Genomic DNA, 26,146 nt, shown 5'->3' on the forward strand with positions numbered 1-26,146 from the left:
GCCACACCTTACCTAAGCAACGCTCTCAACTTAATCACTGTCACAACACGCGCTCTCCACACACACACACACACACACACACACACACTTTGCTGTTTTACTGCTATTGGCCTCCAGTCCCACATTCCTACAGCCTCTTTGTTACCACAGGCGTTGGCCAGTGTCTGTCGGTATTTGTCAACGCACACACATCTTCACACACACACACTGTCCGTGTGTTTATCTTGCGACCCCCCACCCCCCCCTTCTCCGAGGCGCAGGGCGTCTTCTTTATAGAGGGTCCTGAGGAGGGTCCAGCAAGGTCTGTTTGGAGAGGGACAGCGGCGTGTCGGGGAGAGTCATTCTGGGGCCACAGGACCAGGGGGACAAAGGCTCCTGAGGTCAGACCGAGGTCGGGCCGCGGCAGGCAGAACCCCGCCGGCGGACATTCCTCACACGCCGGGCATACTTGGACTCTCGTGGCATGGAATTTCTCTCTTCCCATTGGCCGTCACGAAGCCACAGCGAAGGCCTTTGTTCCGGGATGAGGAAGGCTCTGGAATTGACATTTCCTTCCAGTCTCACAGATTCATTAATAAAACAGAAATATATTCCCACTGGAAGGGGGGGGAGGAGGGGGGGGAGGGGGGGGAGGGGGGGGGAGGGGGGGAGGGCACAGAGGGAAGGCTTCACAGTCTTGCCTGAGAACACAGCTAAACACACACACACCCACTCTCTCTCTCTCTTTCTCTCTCACACACACACACACACACACACACAGACACACACACACACATATCTTCTTCCCCATCCATAAAAAGGTTCAAAGACTAGCAGCAGCATGACAGATGCACCCCCCCCTGCCCCCCCCCCCCCCCCGCACCCCCAGATTCTGGAGGAGGATGATGATCAGAGTGCAGACCTGCCACCAGGCACAGTAACTGGGGCCACTAGGCACATCTTCTCTGCTGAAACACTGTGATCTGAACTGACACCCAGATGAATAATACAGCAGGCTGAACCAAAGATGAGTGTGTGTGTGTGCAGCAGAGAGTGTGTTTGTATTAGTGTGTGTGTGTGCAGCAGAGGAGAGTGTGTGTGTGTGCCGCAGAGGAGAGAGTGTGTGTGTGTGTTCTGCAGAGGAGAGAGCGTTTGTGTGCTGCGTGTCTCCGTGCTGTGATTGTCCTCCTGCCTGCCTCAGACTTCCTCAGCTCGGACGCAGAACAAGGCAGACACACTAACGAGGTGTGTGGTGTGTGTGTGTGTTTGTGTGTGAGATGGCTTCACACACACTCACAAGAAACTCCCGGTAATTTAAATACTTCCTCGGAGGCAGGAGAGACAGGAGAATGCCCTGTTCTCATTGGCTGCCTACTGAGACTCCCCGGGGGCCGAGTGGGATGCTTGAAAGCCAGGGAGGGGAGAGGGAGGGGAGGAACGAGGGAATTGTAAAATAATGAAGACACCCCACAGAGGAATAGAGGCAAAGGGCCTTGGTGGAGTTCGGCGAAGCGGGAGAGTGACAGAGAGAGAGGGAGGGAGGAAGAGATTGAGGGTGGGAAGAGAGGAAAGGGGGCGTACGAGGCTGGCGGCCAGTCCTGCTCCAGGGAACACGATCCATCCCTTACATCAGGGCCGATCCCCGGACAGCCACACCTGGGAGGTGCTGAGTGTCCCGGCTCAGAGACAATCTGGAGAGTGAGTGGCCAGACTCTCCAGCGGCCGTGTGTTTGCTGCTGCTGTTTGGAGATCTGAGAGCTGGCAGGCAGCCATGATACTGGCTGGCCCTGGTGTGTCATCAGACTGTTACCGTTTGGTTTAGGAGACACTGAGGGGGCTTTCATCTGACACACACACACACACACACACACAAACACAGTACAGACACACCTGCTGTTCACACACACATACTGGCAGTTTGTACACACAGTACACACGCACACATACTGCACACACACACAGGAATCACACACACACACTGTAGACACACACGCACAGACACATTCCCCTGCTGTTGTGCTGTTGTTTTGGCAGGCTGTGGTCTTGGCTGAGGCTGTCAGAGGGGACGTCGGCCGGGCCGCTGTGTGAGGCCGGGAGGGGACTGATCTTTTTCAGTCCCCACGCCAAGACCCCCCCCCCCCCCCCCCCCCGCACCTCTCCTGAACAAGAGGGCCCCCCTGGGGAGCGACTCGGCCTCTGGGAGCCACCCTCGTCTCTGCTGATGAAAGGAGCTCCAGCCAGGGGGACTGGGAGTGCGACGGGGGGGGGGGACGACCGTTACTAACGCCCCAGTTTGCCTTTTGGGAGCTCAGCTCGGCTCAGCCGTCCGGGGCCCCTGGAAAGACCCGACTCCTCGGCGGAGAGCCTCACACGCTGCAGTCGTCGGGGACTGAGTCACCGTTATTGTTTGGTTCTTCTGAGGCAAATAAGCCAGTGTGGTTTCCTTAAAGAGACAGGCACACCCCGAGACAGGCGTTAACTCACACTGTCGACGGTTCGCTCGCAGGTTTTGTTGGTGGTGGTCGGTGGGTTTGTGCTGAGCCGCGACCAGCTGACCCGGTTCGAGGAGAAGGATCCTGCTGGAGGCCCGCGTGATCTGAGCAGCGTTACCAGAAACGCACGGCCAGAGAGACGACACAACAGCAACTAATTTTTAGCTCGGGGGGGGGGGGGGGGGGTGGGGGGGGGGAACAGATTCTTTGGAAGACAGTGGTTTCCATCTTGACTTCCAGGAGGCGTTTTGTTTTGGCAGCCTCTGTGTTTGGCTCAAGGTACCGACTTGTCTTCTGGAAATTCTACCAGTGGGGGGATTTTATCTGCTTCGACGGCCACAAAGACCTCCCACACAAATAACCTTGAAGAGAGTGAATTCCCAGGATGAATGAAGAGAATATTTGAGACTGCTGTGAACCGAAAAGGCCTACAGGAAAAGTATCACGTGAACAAATATACTTTTGACACTTTATAGAACGCTACTTCACGCTTTGACGCATACTACATACACTGTTCTTATAACAGACGGTGAGTGCGAGAGCTGAGTGTGTGAATGACCTGCAGAACCCAGGCAGGACTGCTGAGGTATGTGAAGGGAAACTTCTCTGTGTGTCAACAAACCATGTTTGCTTTTCTCAGGAGAAAGCTGGTCACACAATAGCGTCCAGTGACTGATCCGAATGTATGTGTGTGTGTGTGTGTGTGTGTAGGAAACTGGACCAACCAGCTCCACTGACTGTTCACCTCTCGAGTGATAAATGCAAACCTTGTGCACACACACACACACACACACACACACACCCATGAGTGAGTCAGAAGCAGACTTCCTCCTGGATCCATGTCCCCTCTCTGTCCTCCTGTGCTACTGGCCCAGTGTAGCGCTGTGCCACACCTGATATTTCCTGTCCTCTGGTCCTCCCTGTGGAGGCCCTGAACAGGGCCCTGCATTGTGTTCCCTCCTCAGAGATCAGGTGAACGGGTCGCCGCAACAATGGCATCCATTCACACACATTCCCATGACTACCAGGCTTGCTTTATTGCCTACCCCAACAACCATAAAAAAGGGGTCGGCTGTACAGTTGCTTTCAAACTAAATACATCCGCAAGTAACTCATTACACACGTAGGTTTACAGCACCCCTAATGAAATCAAACTGTAACAACGACTTCAAAGGTAAACAGACTTGAGCTGCCAGGATTGGGGAGCTGGAGCAAACAGGATGGTTGTGCAAACCGAACCTGCAACTGAAGACACCTTCTCCCCTCCTCCTCCTCCCCCTCATCCTCCCCCTCCTCTTCTGCTCTGCAGTGCGGCATGTTTATACAGTGTGTTATCGTTTGCTATCACCCGGAGTGTTGCCAGAGGAAGCGAGAGAGAGTGTTCTTTGTGTTCGTCGACAACAGCGCCTTTGTGTGTCACCTCGTCCCAGAGACTCCTGCAGAACATCAGCAGGGGTAGATAGGCTCGGGACAGATCCGGGTCCAGACAGCCCCCAGATAACCTTGTCTAGGACCCCCCCCCCCACCGGTCCCATGTAACCCCCCCCCCCCCTCCCTCCTCCCACCAGTCCCCCACCCCCCCATGTCTCACCCCTCGCCTGTTCCCCTTGGACTTCACAGATGAAAGACACCAGACAGTCAGTCAGGAAACTACGTTGCCCACTAATCATACCAGACACTAAAATGGAGGCACCAACCAGCAGTGTCTTCTCTTTCACAACAACAATCACCAACTGGTCATGTCTCCCCTTCTGTCATGGTTAAGCAAAGGCGCCCAGACCACAACACCTGAAAATAGCCCTTTGTCTGCCACTAGTCAGCAATTAAGAAGTTTAGTACAAACAGTGGTAGAGGCATGTCTCCTATTGGTCTGTCAGTCCCTGTCCTCAAGCCAATCATAGCCCAGACAGTGGACCAGAACAGGAAGTGCCCGGGTGGTCAGAATAGTTTTCATGCAGGGTGGGATTCACATGAAGGATGTTGCCGGTAAAGAATCCAGAACCATAACTCAAGTCAGCAGGGTCCAGCTGTGGGAAAACTTGGACGAAAAACAAAAAAAATAAGGTGACGGACTAGAAGGGAAGTTAAGTTGAAAAAAGGAAAAATTGAGGTGAAGTTGCAAAAGCAAGGACGAGGACATTTTACTCCTTAAAAACGATGTCTCTAAGATATGTGTGCACAGATTCCTAGTTCTGTTTGTGAATGAAAGGGTACAAGGGGACTGGATGGGGGCTAGGGGCTGGGGGCTGGGGGCTGGTCCACTGTCCGGAGGACTGACAAGATCTGTGGAAGAGACATTCAGTCAGCTAATCAATCAGTAAGTCAGTCAATTAAACAGTCAGTCAGCCAATGAACCAAGCAATCCGTCAATTAAGTACAACAACAGTCAGCCAGCCAGCCAGCCATCCAAGTCATCCAAAGAAGTCAGATGAGGCAAAGCTCAATGCTCCACTTAGAGCTGGCAACAGAACAGTCCTGGCAGATTCTGCCACATCTGCAGTTCAGCAGGCCCTTGAAGACCTGTAGTCATTCAATCAGCACAGTATTCAATACAGAACCAGGAGTGATTAAAAACAGTCTAACCCTTGACCTCATGGCCATTGATTCATTGGCATTGTGTGTAAAGCTGCAACTAGCTAACAGAGTACAGTACAGCATAACTAGCTAGCTAACAGAGTATGGACAGTGCAGCATAGCTAAATTACTAGCTAGCTAACAGCGTTTGGATGCTAATTTAAGAATCCAAGCCTTTCTGCTCGGACTTCACCGAAGACCAGTGCACTCTTTGAATACAGCTTTACAGTCTGAAACACAGGAGACATACACACACACGCTGGACCGCAGGAGGGTCACACACACACGCTGGGCCACAGGAGGGACACATTATTCGTCATAGTAACTTGAAGCGCAGGGCCCTGTAGGAAGCCTAGAATGCCATGCAGCAGTATTATGGGGTGTTTGTGGGATAAAAAGACAGATCAGAAACACATGCTGCTCTTTCTGCTTACACAGCATTTTGAAGGCATATGTTCTCAGAGGCTCTGGGACGACTCCGACACACACACATGTGCACACACACACACATGTGCACCCACACACACGACACATGTGCACACACACACACGACACATGTGCACACACACACACGTGCACAAACACACGCGCATGCGTGACTTTAATCCCAACACCCTTCCCCATAACAAATAAAGGTGTGACTCCTTGTTCTCACATCACAGCAGCAGCAGGCTGGAGGAGAAAGGCTGCGTGTGTGTGTGTGTGTGTGGATCTCAATGTCGTACAAGGCCAACCCTGGGTATCATCCCTCTGCTTCTCTCTCTCTCTCTCTCTCTCTCTCTCTCTCTCTCTCTCTCTGTCTGTCTGTCTGTCTGTCTGTCTCTCTCTCTCTGTCTGTCTGTCTGTCTGTCTGTCTGTCTCTCTCTCTCTCTCTCTCTCTCTCTCTCTCTCTCTCTCTCTCTCTCTCTCTCTCTCTCTCTCTCTCTCTCTCTCTCTCTCTCTGTCTGTCTGTCTGTCTGTCTCTCTCTCTCTGTCTGTCTGTCTGTCTGTCTGTCTGTCTCTCTCTCTCTCTCTCTCTCTCTCTCTCTCTCTCTCTCTCTCTCTCTCTCTCTCTCTCTCTCTCTCTCTCTCTCTCTCTCTCTCTCTCTCTCTCTCTCTCTCTCTGTCTGTCTGTCTGTCTGTCTGTCTGTCTGTCTGTCTCTCTCTCTCTCTCTCTCTCTCTCTCTCTCTCTCTCTCTCTCTCTCTCTCTCTCTGTCTGTCTCTGTCTCTTTCTCTCTGTCTCTCTTTCTCTCTCTCCCTCTCACTCTGTTCCCCTCTCCCAACCATCATCCCTCCCTACCTCCCTCATTCCCTCTCTCTCTGACAGATGACCCTGTGTTCCCAGTCCAAGGTGCAGGTTCTGAACCAGTCCTCCCATTCAGGCCAGACCAGAGCCCAGGATCGGAGGGCTGTTAGCGACAGCAGAGGAACGCTCCGAGCTGGTCGCCTACCAGCGCGTGATGACAGGGTACTGCTGGGTAATGACACCCTGCGGTTTCTCTCATCCCCCCCAGAGCTGCGTGGATACGGAATTGTAAACACTCCTCTTCAAACACAGCCCACTCTCTCACAGGACCGGGATGTCCCCACCGATTGGTCAAGCTCTGAGGTTGGCACGGTGACAATAAACAAAGAGGTTAAGCACATGTTTTAATGAACCCATTGTTGAATCTGTTCGTGCTACAGGGAGTCAGCCAATCAGCCAGCCAGCCAGCCAGCAACCCACCCAGCCAGCCACCCTCTAACACTGAGGCATGCAGGCAGACAAACAGCCATCAGGCAGACAGATGCAGATAGACAGAGGTCTGGAGAGATTGGAAACATCTGAAATGGGATAACCAGATCAAGAAGAGATCGTCATGCTCCTGAAGGCCTCTACGCAGCCTCCTGAATGACCTGGATTGTTGTCAGACCAAGTAGAGGGACGCACATCCAATCACAGACAACCGACAGGCGTGTGTTGGCCAATTAGGGCTGGCGGAAGGCACACAAAGATGTGTTTATGATGACATCACCGCCAGATTGGCGACAGGGCCAGTCAGACAGTCCGGGAGGTAAACACACTGAAGCAACCAACCAGAACCAGCTCCTCAGGCTTGTCAATAATGCAATCAACTAATCAATAACAAAACCAATCAATCAATCAATCTGATTCCAGTGGTCAGAGGTCACGATGGAGGACGATGATAACATTTGTGTAATCAAGCATGTGACTGGAATCCAAATGACTCCTCCTTGTGGTAATGTGATATGTTTAGAGGTTTGTGAGTGTATGTGTGTACGCATGGTTTGTGAATACATGTGCGTTTACAGGTGTGTGTGCACATGTTGTAGATGTGTGTGTGGGGGGTTAGTGTGTGTGTTTATAGGTGTGTATATCTTTGCATTACACCCATTATTACACTGTACTACTGTAATACATCCACAACAGGTCTGGAAACAACCTATCAAGTGTCTGCTAACACCAATCACATGGTCCTGCTGAACCAATAGGAGCAGAGATAACCTGATCTTCCCCACCACACTTCTCCCAGACACATCTGTTCACACACTAGCTGAAATTATAGTAGCTGGCTTCCTCAAACCCTCCCGAACTGAAACTCACAACAAAAGCACACATTGTACTGTGGGAGAGAGATAGAGATGGATAGACACGGAGAGCGAGACAGGAAGAGTGAAAGTGAGAGAGAAGGGGAGAAGGAGGAAGATGGATGGAGAGAAAGAAAGAGGGACAGAGAGAGAGAGAGAGAGACAGCGAGAGAGAGAGAGAGAGAGAGAGAGAGAGAGAGAGAGAGAGAGAGAGAGAGAGCGAGAGAGAGAGAGCGAGCGAGAGAGCGAGCGAGAGAGCGATGTGTCTGTGTGTGGGAGACTTGCTGGGTGACTGGTTGAGCACAGTATCATGATGTCAGGGGTGAGGTATGGGGGTATAAGCATGTGTTTCTTCTCTGGCTGGCTCTTGCTTATCATACAGACCATCTGTAAACAGGTTCTGGGAACAGACGCGAGGGGAGGGAGGGGAAGACAGAGGGGGTGGACGGGAGGCTGGCAGCAGGCTGCAGCCGGCTGTGCCCACATCAGGCCAAGGAAGAAGAGAGCAAGTCAAACACGGCAGGGTAGTTCAGCGTTGTTCTCCTGGCTGTAAGTTCGAGTCAGGAGGCCCTCAGACTGCAGGCTGGTCTGTCGAAAGAGAGGCCCCTGACGTTGTTCACCTCACCCAGCCGAGCTCCACCCGGGAGCAGCTATATGGTTCATTTTACATTTAGCAGACGCTCTTATCCAGAGCGACTTACAGTAAGTACAGGGACATTCTCCCCGAGGCAAGCAGGGTGAAGTGCCTTGCCCAAGGACACAACGTCATTTGGCACGGGCAGGGAATCGAACTAGCAACCTTCAGATTACTAGCCCGCTTCCCTAACCGCTCAGCCACCTGACTCCCATTTTAGGACACGGATTTGAAGGTTTTAAACTTGATCGGGTTTACCCAACCCTGACTCAGCCACGGGCAGGCCTTTCCACTTTGTGTGTGTGTGTGTGCGTGCGTATGGTAGGTGTGTGAGTGTGTGTGTTTGGTGTGCAGTATGAGTCTGTGTGTGGCAGGCGTGACACAATCCCAGTCAGTATGCCTTAGCAAACACCCATAAGTGCTTTCACATCATGGAATTATATTGAAGGTAGATTGTGATGGTTATTATCAGTGACAACATTGGCACGGCTCCAACCGCCCAAGACAGAGTTGTGTGAGGGGGGGGGGGGCAGTGGAAGACTCACTCTTGTGTCTCCAGAGCTCCTAGCTAAATAGGATTGGCACAACAGCCTCCCCTGCTGTCCATATAGTGTACTTCCCCCTGACTCGCTCATGAGAGAGAGAGCGGCGCGGATATGTTGTGTACCTTGGGAAGGGATAAATGTGTGTGCAGAAACAGATGTACACATGAAGCCTCACAGCCGGAGCTAGTCTCACTGGGGCCTGGTACTGGAGCTAGTCTCACTAGGGCCTGGTACTGGAGCTAGTCTCACTGGGGCCTGGTACTGGAGCTAGTCTCACTAGGGCCTGGTACTGGAGCTAGTCTCACTGGGACCTGGTACTGGAGCTAGTCTCACTAGGGCCTGGTACTGGAGCTAGTCTCACTGGGGCCTGGTACTGGAGCTAGTCTCACTAGGGCCTGTTACTGGAGCTAGTCTCACTGGGGCCTGGTACTGGAGCTAGTCTCACTAGGGCCTGGTACTGGAGCTAGTCTCACTGGGACCTGGTACTGGAGCTAGTCTCACTGGGGCCTGGTACTGGAGCTAGTCTCTCTAGGGCCTGGTACTGGAGCTAGTCTCACTAGGGCCTGGTACTGGAGCTAGTCTCACTGGGACCTGGTACTGGAGCTCGTCTCACTAGGGCCTGGTACTGGAGCTAGTCTCACTGGGACCTGGTACTGGAGCTAGTCTCACTGGGGCCTGGTACTGGAGCTAGTCTCACTAGGGCCTGGTACTGGAGCTAGTCTGGTCTCATACGGCACACCTGTGCATGTTGTATGAGAATGAATGAATGAAGGAAGAAATTATTGAATGAAGGGATGAAGGCATTAATGATTGTCCCTCCACACGTGTCCCTGTGCTGACCCTTGCTTGTTTTTGATTCATTGTACTTGTAGACAACCTGCCTGGATCCCAGTACTTGTCTTTGTCCCATGTTACACTTACCTCTCCCTGTACAGAGACGGCCCAACGTGAGTCCTAACAGAAGATCCAACACACTTTGTGAAATAAAGGCTATTTATTATAAGGGGACCCATTTAATAATTTCATTTCAGAAAAATCAAAGAAATAAAAAGGCTACTGATAAAAAATACCCACAATGAAAATTTGATTTCAATGTATTCGTTAATAAAGCGCCCACATCCAAAGCGAGGTACAAACTGAATTTATAAATAACATCCAAAATTCAGACAATATGACAAATTCGCTCTATGCCTTTAAGACGCTCTCATTGGACGTAAGTGGTCTTCCGGTGTAGTACTCTTCGCAGTCTTAGCTGCTGTTAAAATTGTTCCTAGTATAATTTAGTTAATATCCACTCATTTAGCATAGTGAGGGATGACAAGATACAGTTGTTTCATATTTATATGACTGCCACCACACAGACCTCGCCCCCAACTAATCAATTGCGCTTGCGGCTTATTAATTACAGCGCGGGATTACACGTGTGGACAGTGTTTAACGACTGACGGTTTCATGCACTGGTACAGTATATATTATGGACTATTTTGAAAACGCCAACTAGCAAGCTTTGAAAGACCTAGAACTCGCTAACCGTCTACCCTGCAAGGTTTAGGGGTTATATAGCAATGGTTAAAGCCTCTTTCGCTACATAAGTCAGCTATATTTATCCAAGCTGTCACACAGCCTAGCTTGCAGAACTGGTTCAGAAACGAGTTTAAGAGCATACATTTTGCTGCTAAAATAGTCCGTAAACTTTTAATAGGAACATACGTTTTCAGGAAATGGTACGGAGAAACCCGTACTGCAGTTTGTTTGGAAGTTAGCTAGCCATCTTAAGAGCTAGCTCTATCTGGGTAGCTCTATACAGAAATTGCTAATGGCCTATCCCTAATGTAAGAACTTCACTGCCTAACCCCAACCCTAAGAGCTCAATGGTGACTAATGTTATTCCATGCACTCTTCACAGGAAAAGGAGTACTGAGCCTGCAACCAATCTACTAGTACACAAGAACCCAGGATGTTGCGGTCAGGATTCTTCTTCATATCGCCCCATACGTGACACATCACCATTTTAGCCCCCTGCTGGAGTAGCAATGGGCATCCTGAGAGCTGTCGCCAGCACCATGGGCAGGATCAGCACGTTCAGGTCCTATCAGATGGTTCTGCTTCTCGCAGCAGCGCTGGCCGTCGTAGCTTTCTACTACTTTGGGTCTGAGAGGCAGAACTTCTCCAGCACCACCAAACGCATCAAGCAGACCCAGGCCAGTCACAATGCCAACAGGAACGACGCCGACCTCTCCCTGGACACCAGGCTGGAGCGCCCGGGGGAGGGAGGAGGAAAGGAGGAGAGAGAGGAGGATGAGGAGGAGGACGGGAGCAGGAGGAACAACAGCGGAGCGCACGGGGACGGCCGCTACCACGTGCTCATGATGTTCACCAAGGTAGACAAGAGCCGCAGCCTGCAGGAGAAGTTCCGCGTGGCCATGTTGTCCCTGGTGAAACACGGTCGCTTCCTGGAAGGAGAGCGGCTGGTGCTTCATTTTGTCACGGACAAGCTGAGCAGAGAGCTGGGGGAGAGGATGCTTCCGGAACTGCTCCTGGACTCGACCTTTCAGTACGAGGTGAGCTTGCGAGGCCAGGGACGTCAGTCACCGTGTGACAGGGGGTCTCCAACCCTGTTCCTGGAGATCTTCCTTCCTATAGGTTTTTGGCTCCAGCTCCAGTTTTATCTAACTTGATTCAACAAGTATTAGAATCGGGTGTGACAGATTCATTCATTCATTTTCTGAGGGGAAACCCCATAGGAGGTAGCTCTTGTGGAGCAGGTTTAGAGACCACTACTAGACAGATGGATGGACAGATTAGTTACAGTACTTTATTCAGTACTATATCAATGACCACCGGTAGCATGTCGAATTCACTGGGTTTGCATTGTTATAGAACGTTGAGCGATAGGTGGACCTGACCGTATAAACACGGGTAGTCTCACTTAATGTACCAATCCAAACTCATTCAAAACGAACCATATACAAAATCATTCATCATTTTCAACACCAGAGGGCAGTGTTGGCCATCAATCAACAGCTAAAGTAAAGGATGCGATTGTGATGCAACTGTTTGTTTGTTTGTGTCTAAAGGAAGGACATATGCCAGGATTTGTATCCCTAGATGAGTATTGTTGATAGGATTATTGTTAGGGATCTCATCTCTACAGAGGAGTATTGTTATGTATTGCATCACTAGAGATGCATATATGGAGGAGTCAGGTGGCTGAGCGGTTAGGGAGTCGGGCTAGTAATCTGAAGGTTACCGGTTCGATTCCCGGCTCTGCCAAATGACGTTGTGTCCTTGGGCAAGGCACTTCACCCTACTTGCCTCGGGGGAATGTCCCTGTACTTACTGTAAGTCGCTCTGGATAAGAGCGTCTGCTAAATGACTAAATGTAAAAGTATATTTATGTAGTACATCTCTAGAGAGGAGTATTGTTATGGACTACATTACTAGAGAGGAGTACTGACTACATCGCTAGAGGAGTATCTGTTACAAGACCCCTGTTCTATTGAGGTTGTTCACTGTGTTGGGCTTATGTATCTATGGAACAAAACAGTGCTCTCCAGGTGCTGTGTTACAGGAAGCTACGTGATGTAGCGGCCGTCCAGAGCCCTGGTAGTCCCATTCACTTCCTGTTTTCTGCCCCGAAGCAGGCGAACCAGAAAGGCCAGAGGAAATGCTGTTGATGATGGCTTCCCTTCCCAGGCCAGGGAGCTCTCTGCTGCTCAGGGTTAGGGTCAGCCGTCGTATCTGTGTGTGTGTTTAAATCCTGTACATGTTACTTCATAAAGTGTGGAGTGAGATTAGGAGTGAGTTTGCATGTAGGCAATGTCAGCCAGAGAATCGCTTTCTTTCAACTCTTTCTTTCTTTCTTTCGCTTTCTTTCTTTCAAGGCTGATGTTCCGCTGTGATTTGGAAATGGAACTGGATATTCTCAGACTGAAAGATTAACAGGATGTCCCTGTTCTCACGTGTGACTCACTTGCTGTGAGGGTTGAACATCTATTCCAGGCCACTCGCTTATTTATTTATTGAATTTCTCTAGGTTTGATCTCCGTTTAATGTTGACTCCCGTCATCCCCATAAAGACAGAGAGCCATCTAATTCAGAGTTTGAAAGAGATCAATAACATTTAGCCAACTAGAAATAACGTGAATTTTTGCACATTTTGTACAGCTATTTTATTTATGTAAGCAACAGTCATATTGTACACATTTAATTTTATTTCTTTATTATAATTTATTTCCTAATTCTTTTTGTCTACGTCTCATCTCGTCTACAATTCAAGTTTACATGTATTACACTACATGTATTACACTACTATGACACTAAACCAGATTCTGATGCTGAAATAGAACTAGAAATAACTAGTAGTAATGGGCCTGTTGATGAGAAGGTAACCATCAACACAGCATCCACCTCTTCTCAGACCTGTCTAGTTACGCCACGTTCCCAATGTTTCCCCTACCATTATATAAATTTACCCAACGGCAATTTTTTTTAATATAGGGCCAGATCACAAAATAAGTCCTTTAAGGTAACCTTTCCTATAAAACAGGTGTCTAGCTTGCTGTTTTATTAAACAAACTAAATGGCCTTATGTTATTTCTTATTTACACGACGGCATGTCATTTCTGTCTCTACATGGTCGCCCCCCCCTCCCAAAGCTGTAACCCTTTGGGGAAACACTGCGTTCCCACTGCAGAGGATTGTAACCGACTGTGCCGTGTGTCTCCACGCGGTTCTTCTGGACGAGTGCGAGATCCTTGGAAATGGCCGAGGCCTTGTGTGTTTTCCCATCCGCTCGGAAGGCGAACGTCAAGTAAAGCAAAGCTCTACTTTCCACAGGCCGCCAGTGCACGCTCGAATGCCGGGTTCTATAAGAGTAGCGTAGCCAAAATGAAATGCTGTATATACAGTATATGTGTATATGTATACGCAAGAATTTACACCGTGTGACACCTGGCACCATAAGGGACTGCTTCCCAGGAGGTTCATGAATACCATACACATTTTGTGATGACATGGTAAAATGCATTGTATGTAAAGCACTGGTACCTTATTTCTGTATCAATGGAAAAGCAGCCCAGTTTTGGGGGGTTTATCGAACAGTAATCTCTGTACTACTGTTGCACAATGGAAAATCCCCAGCAGGATTGTTGTGATTCCAGACATACTGCAGGCGAGGGGCTTAAAGTAATCTTTTATGGAACATTAAATGTTGTCTGCACATTGCAGACACGTGGTGTCATTATTTGTTCCCCATATCGATGAGGATGTCTCTTAACGTGCTCTGTGGGATCTCTAAGGAGTCTATCTAGAGAACAGTAACCAGGGAAACTTACTTTTGTTGACAGGGTTTATAAACCGCCCGCATAAGAGCCTGTGGTTACTGCATTTCTACAATCCTCTTTCAGTAAGCCAGAGAGAGATCGTCCAGATCAGCTTCGGCTCTCCACTGAGCACGATCCGATCCACACTTCCTGGAGTTAGAGCTCCTGGGAGACTCGTGAGAGATGTAGGGGGTCACCTCCTGTAGTGGTCACCTCCTGCAGGGTCACCACCTGTCGTGGTCACCTCTTGCAGGGTCACCTCCTGTCGTGGTCACCTCCTGAAGTGGTCACCTCCTGTAGTGGTCACCTCCTGCAGGGTCACCACCTGTCGTGGTCACCTCCTGAAGTGGTCACCTCTTGCAGGGTCACCTCCTGAAGTGGTCACCTCCTGCAGGGTCACCACCTGTCCTGGTCACCTCTTGTAGGGGTCACCTCCTCAAGTGGTCACCTCCTGCAGGGTCACCACCTGTCGTGGTCACCTCTTGCAGGGGTAATTTCCTGTATGGAGGGGTCACATGCTGTACACCCCCACCTATAGGGGGACAACCTGTAAGGTCCTGTAGGCTTTTAGGGGTCCCCTCTTCGAGGGAGGGTCCCCTCCTGGTGGGGTCACCTGTGTTCCTGAGGTTCTGATGTGTTGGGCTGCAGGCGGTGTTCCATGACGTGGAGGAGCTGACCCAGAAGCTGTTCCCCATCGTGGAGGCCATGCAGAAGCACTTCAGCGCCGGCTCCGGGGCCTACTACAGCGACGCCATCTTCTTCCTGTCCGTGGCCATGCACCACATCATGCCCCAAGGTACACGCCCGCCCTGCCCCACTGCTTCCCCTGCTAACACAAGCCTCACATCTGCAACGTCTGTCATGCAGATTTACGAACATTGGTTTTGAAATATTTGTATGTATTTGAATGTAGCTCTCCAATTGAAGTGTAAAGTATGTGTACGTGTGTGAAAGAGGGTGCGCGTGTTAGTGTGTGCTAGAGAGAGCGAGAGTGTGTTAGAGAGTGCGGGAGGGATGGCCAGAGGGAGAGCGGCAGGGGGGCTGTGCACAGCTAGAGAGAGGAGCCCAGGCAGGTGCCTGACAGACACGTGGCGTGGAGGAGGGGCCCCGCAGGGAGGATGCTCTCCTGCCCCAGCGATGACCGCAGCGATGACCGCCTCACTGTGTGCTGGTCCTAGCTGTTCACTCGGTGTAGCGCCTCTCTCAAGCTCCTCCCACAGTGTAGTAGCTCCTCCCTCAGTGATGTAGCTCCTCCCACAACACAGTAGCCCCTCCCACAGTGTAGTAGCTCCTCCCTCAGTCTTCTAGCTCCTCCCCCAGTGCCATAGCCCTTCCCACAGTGTAGTAGCTCCTCCCTCAGTCTAGTAGCTCCTCCCACAGCACAGCTGCTCCTCCCTCAGTGATATAGCTCCTCCCACAACACAGTAGCTCCTCCCATAGTGTAGTAGCTCCTCCCTCAGTGATGTAGCTCCTTCCACAACACAGTAGCGCCTTCCATAGTGTAGTAGCCCCTCCCACAATGTACTAGATGTTTCCTCTGTACTGTCTGTGCTCCCTAAGGGCTGGTAGTTGCTATCTCAATGATGGCAGCTGCCACATCTCCAAGTAAATTTTCCACTCCTCACTGTAGCTGATCAGTGTCTGGAAAAACAAGTGTCAGAAGCGCAACTGATACGGAAAGGATAGTACGTAATGGAAATGCACTTCGGTGGTAATTTGTTTATTATCAAAGCCTTGCAGAGATGCAGCACATGCAACAGTACACAGATGTCTCATGTTTTTAGGCTCCTGTCAGCCCCTGGAGGTTCTGTCAACAAGTCTGGACCTGACAACCTCCTGCCATCCCTCCTGGACCCCATCTTACTATAGATTCTTTGAGAGACACAGATGCGTTTCAGACAGTCCGGTGGCCTGCAGACACACAGTAGTTCATACATTCAGCTCATTTTGAGAACATGTTTGGACCTGGACAGCGATTGGAGGACAGATCTGTCGCTACCTGATTCCAGCGACCCTCCCTGATTTGTTACCCGGCAGTGAAGGACCCCTGTTATATTGCATATTCACTGCAAGATCCATACAGCCCGTGTGAGAATGTCCTTGCCCCAGAATGGGCTGCATGGTCTGGGTGAAGCTATGCCACATAGGGCTGGGTTAGACTGGACTGGGTTGAGTTCGGCTGAAATGGACTGGGGCTGGGTTAGGTTGGACTGGCTTGCGGAATCTTACGTACAACATTTAGAATGCATGTTCACAACTATAAAAGATCTGGCACCTTCCGGAAACGTTTAAATGTCACGTTTTAATTTTGTCATGCCCTAGATGATTCTGGTCGACGGTTGATTGTGAGGATGGTTCTAGAAGATCGACATTCCTCATTACGAGGACTACTGGACAATACCACTATGAAAGAAGCCTCAGAACTATCTCTGCATAAACTGCTGTTTGTACGTCTCTGACAAAGAGCTATTCCAATCCTCAGTGTGTCAGAGGCATTGCCACCTCACCCAGAGGACAGCAGGAGTGAATGGGGAAATTGGTTTTCCAACCTCCATCACTGCACACAATAAGGAAGCAGGCAGCAGAGTGTCACGTTTGGTGACCTACATACAGTCTGCTCTCAGCCCCCCCGCCGCCGCCGCCGCAGGAGAGAGGAAGAGGAGCGATGGAAAGAGAGAAACACTTGCCGTGAGAGAGAAAGAGCGAGGGGAAGGGAGACATGGAGAGAGAGACCTGCCATAAGAGAAGGGGAGACATGGAGAGAGAGAGAGACACACCTGCCATTAGCGACAGACAGAGGGGGGGGGGGGGACATGTGACACTTTGACATGTGATAGCCAACTCCCCGAGCTCAGGCGAGAGACGCGTCATATCTTTGAAATCAGCTGACAAACTCCACCACGGCCTCCCAAACCGGTTTTGACCTTTTGGATCACCCTCAGGCTTCCCGGAACAAAACCCAACCCTACCCCCATGCCGCCGTGAGCCCGCAAGGGTGGGGTATTAAGGTAACAACCAGGTTGACCTACTTTCCGCTGGATGTGAGGGTGTTCGATAACCCCCCCACATGGCAGTGTCTAGGGCCTGACGCAGGCCCAGCGCCAGGGTGATCGACGATGCCTCAGGCTAACCCCGCTAACCCTGTTAGCTCGCTGGTCCTCCACCTTCCCCTCAGCGCCACACGGTGTGAGCCCAGATGGGTTTGAGCTCGTCTACTGTTCTGAGTGCTTATTTGTATGCGGTACGTGAGTCATAACCATGGAGAGGGTTGTGCGGATGGTTACTACATCGCTACAGAAGAGAGTTGGGTCCTACATCACTACAGAAGAGTGTGGTTGCATCTCTACAGAGTGCAATGTCTCTGCATTTCAGCCTTACTCTGGGTGATAGCCAGGCCCTCATTGAGCATCCTTGGGCGTTTGCGCACTTGCATACGTGCACGTATGAAGCTGGAGTATGTCGAGGCACTAACCCTTGATGCCTTCTCCAGCATCTGAAGCACTTCCTGGTCTTTCATCACCATGCCAACCAGTTACAGGAAAGCAGAACAATGAACAGGTCAGTTTTGTAATGACCTGGTGACTGTAACTGCCCATGCAAGCTGTGCTGAACCGGCCTGACTACGGCTACGCCCTGCATCGGATTAGAACAGCTACACCCTGCATCGGATTAGAGCAGCTACACCCTGCATCGGATTAGAACAGCTACGCCCTGCATCGAATTAGAGCAGCTACGCCCTGCATCGGATTAGTACTGCTACGCCTGCATCGGATTAGTACTGCTACGCCCTGCATCGGATTAGTACTGCTACGCCCTGCATCGGATTAGAACAGCTGCAAGACAACACTGCCTCAGGGTTCTAATGCAACCCTGAATCAGATCAGAACATATATTTAACATGTATCAGATTAGAACAGCTACACCCTGTATACGATTTTATTAGATATAACCTGTATCAGATTAGAGACCGATGCTGCTTATTGGTCCTTTTCACAGAAATGTCTCTGCCATTCCTTTTTGAATCTGCACTGTAGCATATTAGGCATAGAAAAGATTGGTAGTTGTGCTTTTCCTAAAAGGAGCGTTGTGTGTTTCAGAGTTGAAGCGTATGGTGCAGTTAGACCTGGACCTGAAGTACAAGACCAACATCAGGGACCTCTTCCAGGAGTTTGGCCGCTTCCCTCCAGGAGCTGTGATCGGCATAGCCCGAGAGATGCAGCCCGTCTACAGGTACTGGACACACAGCACACACACTCTCTCACAGACACACCAACCTGTCTACAGGTACCGGACACACAGCGCACACACTCTCTCACAGACACACCAACCTGTCTACAGGTACTGGACACACACAGCCTCACTCACTCTTACCACACACAGACCGACTTGCCCACTGGTACTGGACAAACACACGCACAAACCCTTTTTCTCAGCTTCGGAGTCCTTACAAATTAGTCTGAAACATTTGCCCAGAAAATTTATACAAATGCTCAAGCACTTGTAGATAGGAATGGCATTCAAAGCGCTCTGCTCAGTACACTGTAGTGAGTAGCGTTGGGCAGGAGGGAGGGAGGGAAGGTTGTTGTTAGGCAGGCTTGCTCTAGAGGAAACTGCTGTTGTGGGTCAGGATCAGGCTTGCTCCTGGTCCTATTGTGACGTTCCGAAGGTCATCACTGCAGCCAGTGGAAAGCCTTCGCCGTGCCCATCCATGTGACCTTGCTTTCTCCCTCGCTGTCCTTTCTCCTCTCTCGCTCTCCTTCTGTCTCTCTTCCTTCGCCTGTCTCCTCTCTCTCTCTCGCTCTCTCTCGCTTTCGCTCTGTCATGTCTCTCCTCTCTCTCTTGTCTCTCCTCTCCCTCTCCTCAGTCTCTCTCAAACATGAAACCTTAATTTACCAGGAAGTGTGGTAACCGAGTGCTGGAAGATTTCCCTTGAACAATTTCTGCCAATTATGTTGTCCTTGGCACTAGTGTTGACAGTGTTAATAATTCCTGCGAAGAACAAGGTTGCTGCTCTCAGATAAACCAGGTTGGCTCCTATGCACACATGTGATTGTACAAAATGACGCATGCTTGTGTGTCCTTGCAGTAGGGATGGTCTGGTCTGGATGGTCTTTTATTCATTCAACCAGGAAGAGTTCAAACGATTTGAAATCATCCTGAGATTTAAAGTAGATTGAATTAAAGAGATTGAATATTTGAGAGCATTCTGGCCGCGATAGGCAGCACCAAATCCACCGGTAGAATGTGACATCACTATGCCGTGCACACACTTCTGTAAGGGCGTATTGAGTCCCACCTTGGAGGCGTCTTGGTTATTAAAGGCTTCTCGCTGATATGGCCCAGTCTCTATCTCCCCCGACCTGCCAGACGAACACCAGGGGGCACTACAGACAGCTCGGACCTGAACCCGTGAGCTTGTTTGTTTCCTCCTGTCCTCCCCTCCTGTCTTCCCCTCCCCTCCTGTCCTCCCCTCTTCCTCCTCCCCTCCTGTCCTCCCCTCCTGTCCTCCCCTCCTGTCCTCCCCTCATCCTCCTCCCCTCCTGTCTTCCCCTCCCCTCCTGTCCTCCCCTCTTCCTCCTCCCCTCCTGTCCTCCCCTCCTGTCCTCCCCTCATCCTCCTCCCCTCCTGTCCTCCCCTCCTGTCTTCCCCTCCCCTCCTGTCCTCCCCTCCTGTCCTCCCCTCCTGTCTTCACCTCCCCTCCTGTCCTCCCCTCATCCTCCTCCCCTCCTGTCCTCCCCTCCTGTCTTCCCCTCCCCTCCTGTCCTCCCCTCCTGTCTTCACCTCCCCTCCTGTCCTCCCCTCATCCTCCTCCCCTCCTCCTCTTCCTCTCGTCCTTCCTGTGTGGTACCGCTGGGCTCGCGGAGACCTAGCGCCGTCCTCCCAGACCCATTGTTCTACCTCCGCCACCGTTTCAAAAACAGATGTGTCATGCTTCAGAAGTGTGCGGGGCCGCCGTGCAAAACAAGCACATACCAGACGAGGTCCAGTCAGAGGAGGATGTTTGCTTAGGAAAGATAGAGAGGCACTAACACATCTGGTGTCCATGCGACCACTGTGTCCACTGGCAGACCTAGAAAACTGGGTTAGGATTAGACTGGTCTAGGGTTAGACGACTGGGTTAGGGTGTGAATGCTGGGCTTATTAGAGTAAGGTACGAGAGGAAAACTGCACACAATGAGCTTCATTTACAAAGGTTGATCTGGCCACACGTTCAGTAACAGATCTGTGAACACCTCATTTTCATAGGCTCCAGAGCGAGAGCAGTCCACGGGAACTGTCCTCCGTGTATCCAACTCTCTGTTTAGGCCAGGCTGTCATCACACACAGGAGGCCCTCTGCTTTCCCACCGAGAGCACATGCAGATCCCGGGGAGAGGGCCTCTTCCTGGGTGTGACAGGGGCTCACGCCGTTGAATAATGACGAAGCCCCGGCTAGGATAAACAGGCAGTCAGGGTAGTATTCCTCAACCTTAATGATGGGGGGGGAGCCCCTGACTTTGACAAACAGGCCCGGCGAGATTGGTGATTTCCCCGGCCCGTGACGACAGTAAGCCATCGCTGGACCTGTCCGCTGAGGGTTAAGGCTGAGGAGCGGAGGATGTTGTTGGGTTCCCCCCCCCCCCTTCTCCTCCTCCCCCACCAGCCCAGCAGAGAGATTACGTGGTCAATGACGTGAGCTTCGCTGCCTGACGGTGTGTGTGTGTGTGTGTGTGTCAGACGGACGGGGGAGGGTCCGGAGGGGGTGGGGGGGGGGGCTTGCCCCCTGCACGGCCCAGGGAACAGGCACACAGGCAGGGCTCAGCGCGGAGCACAGATAGGGATCTGTTTGGAGAAACCGGAGCCTTCCGTGGCATAGCGCTAAAGCTGCTCGGGATGAGTCTGTAATCACTTCCCCTGGAGGGAAAAAAGCTGCAGACAAAAAAATAAAAGATGCACACACACAGGTGCACCCATCCGCTAATAAGCACACACACACACTCGGGGCATGAACGCACAGCTCTAACGGATGTAGGTTTTACTCACTCAACAGGAGTGTTGCCGCGCTACTAGTGTTCAGAGTGAACTGGTTGCAGTGGGGAAGAATGCTGAGAAGCTAAATCTGATACTTTCTCAGTCTCTTAGCTTTCGGCTTGATACAAGTGATTTGTTTGTATTTTTTTTTTTCTTCAATCAAGCCTTGCTTCGAAATACAGTTTATTCTGCCAATGAGAGAGATTTAAAGCAGTGCAATAATGACTCTGGAGAGAGCAGGGACGAAGACAGCACCAGAAAACCGAAGTATTGTCGCTGATAATATCCCACTATGCTAAGCTAACAGAGCCGTGCTGACACGCCATAGTCACAAGCAGCTTGTGTCTGTGTCTGTGTAGGTGCGTTTCATGCATAAGGCAGTGTTGTCTAAAACGGGGACGTTTAGATAAGCCCAAAGGCCCAGTTATATTCCTGTCATCTCATTTTCTTTCCAATAACATGAAACATTATGTGCAGTCCCCTTTCAGGTCCCTGATGAGGTCAGATGTATGTTTATAGCAGAGAGCAGCTGCACCACAAACCTTTCCTGGGAGTCCAAACAACCTCCCTCTCCCCCCTCTCTCTCTCCCCCTCCCTCTCTGTCATTTCCTTCCCCCCCATTCTATCCTTCTCTTCCCCTCCCACTCTTTCTCTCCCTCACTAACAGCATGCAGTGTTGTTTTGATGCAGGACCTGGGTGACATAGGCCAGTCTTGTTGGTGTTTGCAATAAGTAAAGTCAGACTGTCCCTTGAAACACTGTTAGAATGAATGGAAGTGTCTGCTGAATAGAATGAATGTGTTGCTACCTCCAACTACAACTTGAAAATCAGTCCAAAGCAAATACAGAAAAATAGAAAAATGAACCTACCTGAATTGTATGTAACTTGGACTGACTGACCAATTCAACCTTTGTAAATGTACATTATTATTATGTTGCAATCTTTCTCTCTCTCTTCTCTCGCTCTCTCTCGCTCTCTCTCTCGCTCTCTCTCTCGCTCTCTCGCTCTCTCTCTCTCTCTCTCGCTCTCTCTCTCGCTCTCTCGCTCGCTCTCTCGCTCGCTCTCTCGCTCGCGCTCTCGCTCTCTCGCTCTCTCTCGCTCTCTCGCTCTCTCTCTGTTCATCTTCTTCTCCATGTGAGTATTTAAACTGCTCTGAGTTAACACGGTGCTCTGACTAGAAGTGGAGGGCAGATTAATGAAGTTGGAGTGGCACACATTGTCCCTGGCTGATGCCCTGCCAGAGGGCCTGGCAGAGCAGAACATCACACGCTGGCTGGCTGGCGACTGGCTGGCCGACCACAGCCTTGCCAACATGCCATAGATGCCTCACAACCCTGTAGCAGCAGGCCGCAGGGACAAAACCTTAGAAAAACGACCCCACGTTGTCTCATTAAGCCGACGCTCTGCAGAACCTCCTCACATTTCCCAGCGCACAGGAACACTGCTGCCATTTGTTTGGAAAGCTGAATATCTGTCCCAGTTCTGGTGTGGTTCAGTACATCGGATGGCTTGGATAAAAATGCGTCTGCTAAATGAATACATTATCATTATTATTACAACTATTATTATTAGTATTAGTATTGGTGCAGCTTCTCATTCTATTACTAGTATTATGGCTTCCCTGTACTACTGGCATCTCATCTCTAAGCTCCAGGTCTAGTTTAGCAGTAGTAGGTACTTGATTGACCTCTGAAGACCAAAAGTCCAGTATAGTAGTAGGTGGTATAGCTCCTCCATTGATCCCCCATAGCGAACCTGCGGCGTTGCAGGGAAGCACGACCAAAGAGAGGAACTCGCCCACCTCTCTCCCCCCTCCTCTCCTCCCCAGGCACACCTTCTGGCAGTACCGCAAGGAGCACCCCGGCACCAGGGTGGGCTCCCCCCCTCCGGACGGCCTCCCCGGCTTCAACAGCGGGGTGATGCTCCTGGACCTGGAGGCCATGCGGAGCTCCGCCCTCTACAACCAGCTCCTGCAGCCCGGCAGCGTGGCGCGCCTGGCCGACCAGTACCGCTTCCGGGGTCACCTGGGAGACCAGGACTTCTTCACCATGATCGGGATGGAGCACCCGGGGCTGTTCCACCCGCTGTCCTGTGGCTGGAACCGGCAGCTGTGCAGCTGGTGGAGGGAGCACGGCTACGCCGAGGTGTTCCTGCTGTACTCGCGCTGCGACCGGCCCGTTTACATCTACCACGGCAACTGTAACTCGCCCATCCCGGACGACTGAGATCCGGTCCAGACCGGAGAGAACCACGACATGCGGTCATGTTGGGGAGTGCCCAGAAGAGACGCTTGGATTGATCTCAAATGGAAAGTTTGGAATATTCTTTGAGATTTCTCTTGATACTGTGTGCCCTTCTCTTTTTGTCATTTTCGGGGGGCTGTGCGCTTCATTTGCCCTCCTGTGGGCTTCTGTTGGCCTGTTCCACACACACACACACAAGCCTGTAGCCCATACACACGCCTGTCCCATACACGCACACACACAAGCCTGTACCACATCAACACGCCTGTAACACACACACACACATACACACATCACTCACACGTCTGGACCAAAGATAGACTTGTGGCAGCGAGCTGCAGTGATGAATACACTGACCCACTTTCTATGTCCCTACTCTGACGGCATAAGGGACGAGCATGTTCAGCGTTCACGCAGGAAGAGGAAGAACGAAGCTGACCTCGCACCTCTGAGAATCCGTTTCTGACATTCTGTTAAAATGTGCAAAACTAGTGTCGAGTGAGTTTCTGAAATATGCGTACGCGTAATTTATTCTCAGAGTGCAAGCTTCAACCGTATCTGCAAGGGTTGAAGATGGGGGGGAGGGGGGGGGGGCGGTTTAAATAGTCTTTATATGACAATTGTAGAGTATACAATAGTCAATGTACCGTGGCTGTCCTCTCTCTACACAACACCTGCTCCAATCTGTGGTCCCTATGTTGACCCTTGACCCTATACCAGGTCAGACCAAGATAGTATAAATCCACCGACCTCTGAGTTGTCTCTGTACGGGTTTGGGTTGACTTCTTAAAAACACCTTTGGTGGCATTTGTTTGTTTTTCGTTTCGTTTGATAGCTTGTATAAAGCTTGTTCTCATGTGACTGTTTCTGGGTGTGGAAGCTGTGTGTGGTTGCTGTATCCATATTCATCTTTTGTGTTTGTCTGTCTTGGTTTTGTGTAGTGAGGCTCTTCTGCCCCGTGTTGTGTCGACGGTGAGCTTGTGTGCTCATCATATTGACTGAGCGATTATTAGTTTTCACATTCTGGAGGAGTATTGACAATCCAGTTCACTCTCAACTCGGTAGAATGAGGATCAGTCCACATCCAGGACGCATGACCACTGTCCAACATCCAGGCGACCAAAGCTTGCAACTGTATAGTATTTACAGTGTATACTGTATGTTGGTGGATTTTCCATTGAAAGGGCTTCATATCTAAATAACTGACTTTCAGTAGGAACACAATGTTTTTGGGGCTATATTTTGTAAGTCATACGTCTTACCCATAATGCCATTGTATTCTTTAAGAGTGGACGGCATCTGACAAACACAATCTTTGTTTATCTGTGGATGAAATAAACGATCATAAATTGTTTTGTTTGTTTGTTCCCCCCCCCCCTTTGCTATAGAGTTGGATGAAAAATGTGCAATTTGAACAGAAATCCCTTCAAATCCACTGGAGGAGCTGAAGGACAGTTGACAGTAACCATGGTGTTGGTGGACTCTCACACACCCCAGCTGTGATCCCCAGTTCTCTGTTTGAGCGTGAGGGGGCAGTGGGACCGTAATGAGTCGGTCTGGTTCCTTTACACGGCTGCCACCACTCTGCTTCTCAGATAAATGGAAAGAAAGAACCCAGGCAAACACAATTATATGCCCAAGGTGTGCTTACGAAGCATAAGTACATACTTATGATCAACACTTCACGTATCAAGTTGTCATTAAGTACGTGAATATACTAAATGAGTACATTTTTTTGTACGCTTCCAACTTTGTAGAGAAATATGAATATAGTGCAAATGTATTGAGCGCTCTTTAAAAGGTTCATGGGCTGTAGAATCGGGGTCAGATTTGAAGAGGCCACGGGCGATGGCGTAAACACCACTGTGCCCTCTGCCACCGAGGGATATTCTTTATCCCCTTTAACTGTGTCGTAGAAGTACAGTAATGATCTGCATCAGGTAAGGTTCCACATCAGACCTGCTGGACAGCCGGTAATAAAAACATGATCGAATGATGACGCCGTGGGTCAGCACTAGCACAGGGGGCTTCTGCTGCGCCTCTCCTCCCCTAGCCTCGCTCCTCTGATGTGGCGGCCGCAGGAGCAGGCCGAGCTGCCCCCACGGCTCCTTTATGAGGCTGCGTGTGCAGGCTAAGCCGTAGGACTCCCCTGGTGACTGTCTGGTCTGTACACACACACCCTGCCGGCAGCTCCGCTGGCAGGCGAAGAATAAGCAGGTCAGAAAGTCTGGAGAGGCTGTCTGTGTGCCAGCTCCTAGAACCAGCCCCAGCATGATTATGCAAGGATACTGTGATGGGGCCAGAAAACAGACTGTTCTTGGGTTTGGTACTATATCAGTCTCTGATAGGTTAAGTACTCTATAAGTACTCGGTTAGGTTTCATACTATATTAGAGACCTGATGGGTCCAGTACTATATCAATACTGTCTGTCTAGTGCTGCATGCAGTCCAGTACTATAATAAGTCAAGTGCTATTTCATATTGGTTCTCTGCCAAGAGAGCTGAGCAATTGGGAGTCAGGTCGCTGAGCGGTGAGGGAGTCGGGCTAGTAATCAGAAGGTTGCCAGTTCGATTCCTGGCCGTGCGAAATGACGTCCTTGGGCAAGGCACTTCACCCTACTTGCCTCGGGGGAATGTCCCTGTACTTACTGCAAGTCGCTCTGGATAAGAGCGTCTGCTAAATGACTAAATATCACAATAATAAAATATATAATTATGCCACCTCTGCTCTCAGAGGGTTTGGTTTGCTCATATAGAGACATCAGAACAATAAAA

At 50.6% G+C, this 26,146-nt stretch overlaps 1 protein-coding gene across 1 annotated transcript; it reads left to right on the plus strand.

Moving 5' to 3' along the window:
* The first annotated feature begins 10,049 nt into the window (after positions 1-10,049).
* Positions 10,050-23,945, plus strand: xxylt1 (xyloside xylosyltransferase 1). The gene is made up of 5 exons (XM_067229858.1): positions 10,050-10,253; positions 10,700-11,354; positions 14,766-14,913; positions 18,215-18,347; positions 22,957-23,945. The coding sequence occupies exons 2-5, from the start codon at positions 10,827-10,829 to the stop codon at positions 23,351-23,353; spliced, it is 1,206 nt and encodes a 401-aa protein (XP_067085959.1). The 5' UTR covers positions 10,050-10,253; positions 10,700-10,826; the 3' UTR covers positions 23,354-23,945.
* The last annotated feature ends 2,201 nt before the right edge of the window (positions 23,946-26,146 follow it).

Source organism: Osmerus mordax, chromosome 26, assembly GCF_038355195.1.
Source record: "Osmerus mordax isolate fOsmMor3 chromosome 26, fOsmMor3.pri, whole genome shotgun sequence".
Classification (NCBI taxonomy): Eukaryota; Metazoa; Chordata; class Actinopteri; order Osmeriformes; family Osmeridae; genus Osmerus; species Osmerus mordax.

What these genes read in the sequence shown, in the direction of transcription:
- xxylt1 (XM_067229858.1), top strand. Translation starts at nt 10,827, where the DNA reads ATGGGCATCCTGAGAGCTGTCGCCAGCACCATGGGCAGGATCAGCACG. An exon ending in ACTCGACCTTTCAGTACGAG is followed by an intron (nt 11,355 to 14,765) that starts GTGAGCTTGCGA and finishes GTTGGGCTGCAG; the next exon opens with GCGGTGTTCCATGACGTGGA. An exon ending in GCACCACATCATGCCCCAAG is followed by an intron (nt 14,914 to 18,214) that starts GTACACGCCCGC and finishes TGTGTGTTTCAG; the next exon opens with AGTTGAAGCGTATGGTGCAG.